Here is a 5,389-nt window from a genome sequence, read left to right on the forward strand (position 1 = left end):
AGAGAGAGAGAGAGAGAGAAGGTGGGAGGGAGGGAGGAGGGGAGGAGGAAAGGAGGGAGGGAGGAGAAAGGGGAGGGGAGGGAGAGTTGAGTCAGGCAGAGCATGGGGAGTCAGACACAGCAGAAATGTTGGGAGAGAGGTGACGGATCTCGGTGAGGGAAGCCTGAGCACCTAGAAGGCGCGGAGGAGGCAGTGGGTTTAGGGGTGGGGTTGGTAGGAGGGCACCGGAGCTCCCGCTGTTGCCCCGAGGCAGCTTCCAGCCCTTCCAGGGATGCCTGGGCTGTGTGAGAATCTCACGTACGTCCAGGGCGACGGCGGCCCAGTCACTAGCTCGCTGATGTTTCTGGCTGGGGTGGTTGGTAACGGCCTGGCCCTGGGCATCCTGGCGGCCCACCGGCGGGCACTCTGGGCTCGCTCCTCGGCCTTTGCCGTGCTGGTCACAGGACTGGCGGGCACCGACCTGCTGGGCACATGCTTCCTGAGCCCGGCTGTCTTTGTGGCCTATGCCCAGAACAGCTCCCTGCTGGGGCTGAGCCAGGGGCCGGGGCTGTGCCATTGCTTTGCCTTCGCCATGACCTTCTTCGGCCTGGCATCCACCCTTATCCTTTGTGCCATGGCTGTGGAGAGATGCCTGGCCCTGAGCCACCCCTACCGCTACGCGCAGCTCAATGGGCGTCGCTATGCCAAGCTGGCCCTACCTGCCATCTACGCCTTCTGTGCCCTCTTCTGCTCGCTGCCCTTGTTGGGGCTGGGCCGGCACCAGCAGTACTGCCCCGGGAGCTGGTGCTTCATCCGGATGCGCTCCGAGGAGGGGGCCGTGCGAGCCTTTTCTCTGGCCTATGCCACCCTGGTGGCACTGCTGGTGGGTGCCATCATCCTGTGCAACGGCTCGGTCACCCTGAGCCTGTGCAGAATGTACCGGGAGCAACGGCGGCGGCGCGGCTCCCTGGCGCCCGGACGGGCCGGCCCGGGGCCCAGGGAGGGAGAAGATGAGGTGGACCACCTGATCCTGCTGGCTCTCATGACGGGCGTCCTGACCGTCTGCTCCCTGCCTCTGACGGTGAGACCCCCGAGGCCGGGCGGGCGAGGGAGGGAGCGGCACCCCCTTTCCTCCAGCCTTCCTCGTCGTTCCTCCCGTCTCTTCTCGGGTTCTCGGGCTCTGCCCTGGACAGATCTTGCCTGTCGGGCACCAGTTTCCCCATCTATAAAATGGGGGCAGCCTTGGAGACCTCAGGCTTGCCATCCTGTGGGGTGCCTCCTCCAGCCCCCCCTCATTTCCTTCCAAGCCCAGCCAGCCTCCAGGTAAAATCGAGACTCTCCAGTTCACCTGAGCCTCCCCTTCCCATCCTGCCCCTGGTCGGCTTCCTGACGGTGGGGAAACCTGCATTTTCGGTTACTTTCTCTGTGGGGCGGGCCGGGGGGCGCTGGATGACTTGGGGGGGCAGGTGGGGAGAGGCCAGCTCTGAGATCCCCCCAGCAGGCAGCCTGGGCTCCTCGGGCTCCAGCAGACCCCCGAGGCGGGGGGCCAGGCTCAGCTTGTGCCTCTGGGCTCTGCCGCCCACTGGATGCCCCTTTATCTCCCTGCCATCTTCTCCGGCAGCCCTCGGCTTCCACCTCAGCTCGTTCCCCTTTCTGGGGGGCCGCCCGGGAGGGGAGGAGGCAGAGAGGAAGCGTCCGGGGATGGTTTTACTCAGCAGATCCAGCTTTAAGACTCGCTTTTGTCATTTTGCCTCCCCTTGACCCTGGGGANTAGAAGGTTCTGCCAAACGGAACCAGGTCAGTTCTAGAGCGGGGGAGGGAGTGGAAGTGGCGGCCCAGGCCCGCACCATTGACCCACATTGTGTTCGCGGAGGCTGGCACCCAGGACAGGCCGCCAGGGAGGGACTGCAGGCCGCTGCGCTGGCTTTAACCCTTTCCCACAGCCGGCAGTCTGGGGGCAGAAGACCCCGGAGGGGGCTGCCATCTCTTTCAATGGCTCCCTCCTAGAAGCCTGGGCCTCCATCTCCTCCATCGTGGCCCCTGGAGAGGCTTCCCATCAAGGCCCAGGGCAGAGCATGATGGGACTGCCCAGGGGCTGGGGGAGGGGAGGCAGAGCCCCCCATTTCTAGCAGCCCGAGCCTCTGTGCTGGGGGCCCAGAAAGAGCCAATGCGGTGGGGGTGGGGCTGCTGAGGGAAGGCAAGAACCACTCCTGGTCCTAGAACCCGGGGCCAGACTCGGGGCTGGGGGATCAGGAGTGGGCGAGCAGGCGAGGCCAAAGGCTCCTTTTCCTCCCTCCCTCCCTGCCACGTGCTCCACGCAGTCAGAAGCAGCCTCCAGGGGCGCCACCTTCTGAGCTGGGGGCCTTTCTGGGGTGTGTGTGGGGTGTCAGAAGGAGGAGCTGCTCTTCCTTTTTTCTCTCAATTCCAGTTGTGTCAATGAAGAAAAAACTTCTGGGTCAAGTCTGGTCCCAGCCTCCTGGGCTCTAAAATGGAGGAGTTGGACGAGGATCATGTGGAAGGAGGAGGCCGCAGGGATGCCGGCTGGGGGAGGAGGACGGAGGGGAGAAGGCCACCAGGTGAGGGCTCTGTCCTCGGGCGGGTGACAGGCCGGCCCCTCAGACAAGGCCCAGAAGCAGGAGGAAGCGCCCCACCAGCCTGCTGGCTTTCCGAGAAAAGCGCTAACAGGGCCGGGCTGCAGGCTGGATCCCGCAGGACAGGAATTCTGGCCAAGGGAGCCAGCTCTCCCGAGCCGCAGGGACTGGGGAGGGACGCGCCAGGCCCGAGTCCCCCACCAAGTCTTCCACTCTCATTTCACCCCCAAACCTGTTCCTGTGGACTCCAAGGGCCCCTGGACAACGTGATCCGCAGCACCCATTCCCCAGGTAGTCTGGGCTGAATTCCACCCCCCAAGGCCCCGGCCGCCACCTCACCTTAAAGCCTTTGTTCTGACCTGTCAGAAAACCAGCTGCAAGCGGCCCCCAACCCGGAGCCCCCCTCCTCCCTTCTCTCTGCCTTATTTCCCAGTCTTCAGCCCCACCTCATTCTACCCCAGCCAGCCTCTCCTCCTCAGGCCTGTTTACCTCCCACTACCCTGGCAGGCTGGTCTCTACTTCAAAATAGCCTTACAAACCCATTGTGGGCACAAACTCAATTCTCAGGAAAAATTCATCACTTGGCTCAACCAACCCTCCTCCCCCTCTCCTAATTCATCCTCTGTGCCCCACCTGTAAGCCTGGGATCTTCTCCCGGGCCCCTTCCCCTCCAGTCTCTCTCTCTGGCTAAGCTCCCCAAACCTGGGTCCTACCCTTCATTCTTGTGGGCAATCCCCAAACCCCCCTCGACTGTTCCCATAGCTCCATCTTCCCTCTGCCTTCCTCCAAACCCCCTTCAGTCTGTTCTGGCCACTCCCAGTGCCCCCTCACCCCGGCCCTTTCCTCTCTTATCCCCTCTTCATCCAGCCCTATACACCTCATCCTTCTTCCTCAGGCTCTTCTCTGTAGCTCTCCCTTCCCTAAATTCCAAGACAGGAAGCTGTTGTCCTCAAACCTCTCCTCAGGGCTGCCTCCTCCCCCTCATTCTGGACATCTGGGCCTGCTGTGGTCCTCCCCTATCCCAGGCCCTTGCCCAGGGCCTTCCCTGACCCCTCCATCTTCCTCCCTACTACAATAAGATATTTCTTTCCCCTTCTTCTAAGAGGACGCCAGCTATTTCCCCAGCTTGAGGATCGAATGATCGTCCCACCCCTACCTGAAGGATTAACTCTCAGTCTTTCCTTTTTCCATCTCCCTCAACCTACCAACTGCCCCAACCGCTGAGGAGTGAGCATCCTCTAGCCAGTCAGGGCTTCAGCCCCTCCTCATCACTTCCACAAGGCTTCTCAGACCCTTCCCCCTGGCAAATGGGCTGTTCTCTCCTTCCTATCACCACCCTCCTCAAGGGCCAATCTTAACCCTCCAAACAAGCTTTTTTTCTCTCCACGGGTTCAAATGCAAAATCAAGTCTATCTGTCCACCCCCCAACCCCATGGTCCCTTAAATCTCTCACTTTCACTCTTATCAAACCTCAAAAACATTCTCCAGTTCTAGGGTTTAATCTATGAACTTTCATGTTTTTCATGTTCTAAACATAGCCTCTCAGTGTCTAACTTATCAACCAATTGGCACCCTCCCCCCCCAGGTTCTGTCAGCAATGAACACTGTGCTCCCTTCTTTAGAGTGGAACTGGTCCCCTTTTTCCTGGATTCTCCCTGTCTTCCCCCTCCTCCAGACCAATCTTTTCTCATCTTCCTTGGAGGTGCTCCTATCTCCCCAGTCCTCTAGGACCCATCTACCCCCCTTCCTCTCAAGGGTCTTCTCGGAGAGGGACAATTCCCCACCAGGAAGGCTTTTTCTCAGTTCTATCAGAACCAATTCCTCCATTTTCCTTGGACCAGTCAGCTGCCCCTGAAGATTCAAATCCATCAAGGCTCCAGCTCTCTCTTCCCTCCCTCCCTCCCGGGTCAGAACCAATCCTTCCCTACACTCCCCCCAACCAGGGTCTTTCCTGTCAGAACCAGCCCCCCTCCCCAGAGAGCCACTCTCAGTGCTTTTCACTAAGAGAAGACAAATCCTCAGCCCAAGGTCTCAATTATTCTAGTCAGAAGCTCCTTCGAAGCCCCACCCTTATCTCTCACCCTCCCTTTAGGGGCTAGACGCTTCCCCCACTCCAACCCACCAGCCCCTGAAGCTTCTTCCTAGCTAGGGCTCAACCCTCAACTGCTGTCTCATCGCCTCCCCCAACCCCCAACAAATTTCCTGCCCTTCAAAGCTTCTCCCAGTCAGACTAATGCTCCCCCCAACCTCCAAAGGCCAAACTCTCTTGTATCTGACCCTCCACCAAGCAGCCCTCTCCCAAAGGATCCTCCAATCAGCCTCTCAATCTCCTTTCCAAGGTTCAACTCCCAATAACTAAGGTCACCCCACCCACTTCAGAGCCATTTCCACCCTACCCCAACCATCTGTCCTCAAATGGAATTCTCTGGGAGAGTTCAATATCTCACCTCAGGGTTCAACCCTCAGCGATCATCTTTATTATGTCCCCACCCCAAATGTCCAAGGTCTTCCCTATGAGTCCAACAATACAGCTCTGCACCCCAAGTTCATCTCCACAACCCCACCGATTAATCTTTTTCTTTTCTCCCAGTCCCTTGACCATCCCCCCAGGGCCCTCCCAGGCAGAAAATGACACCCCTTTCAAGCTTCATCAGCGCCTCCTACTCCTCCCAACCCAAGTCCTCTCTTCTCCCCCTTCCCCCTCCCGTCAGAAATTGACACCCCCACCACGCCCCATTAGCACCCTCTACTTCCAGGACCAAAACCAGCTTTTCTCCCCCTACTTCCTCCTACTTCCCTGTGGGTCCTCTCTACTGGAA

At 59.5% G+C, this 5,389-nt stretch overlaps 1 protein-coding gene across 1 annotated transcript; it reads left to right on the plus strand.

Annotated features, from left to right (window-relative positions):
* Positions 1-85: 85 nt before the first annotated feature.
* On the plus strand, positions 86-1,186 carry PTGIR (prostaglandin I2 receptor; the record flags this gene model as incomplete). The annotated part of the gene is made up of 1 exon (XM_044684267.1): positions 86-1,186. A coding segment is annotated over exon 1 (915 nt), but the record flags the coding sequence as incomplete, so codon positions are not given.
* Between the last annotated feature and the right edge of the window lie 4,203 nt (positions 1,187-5,389).

The sequence above is a fragment of the Gracilinanus agilis genome, unplaced genomic scaffold, assembly GCF_016433145.1.
Source record: "Gracilinanus agilis isolate LMUSP501 unplaced genomic scaffold, AgileGrace unplaced_scaffold47247, whole genome shotgun sequence".
NCBI classification, from domain to species: domain Eukaryota; kingdom Metazoa; phylum Chordata; class Mammalia; order Didelphimorphia; family Didelphidae; genus Gracilinanus; species Gracilinanus agilis.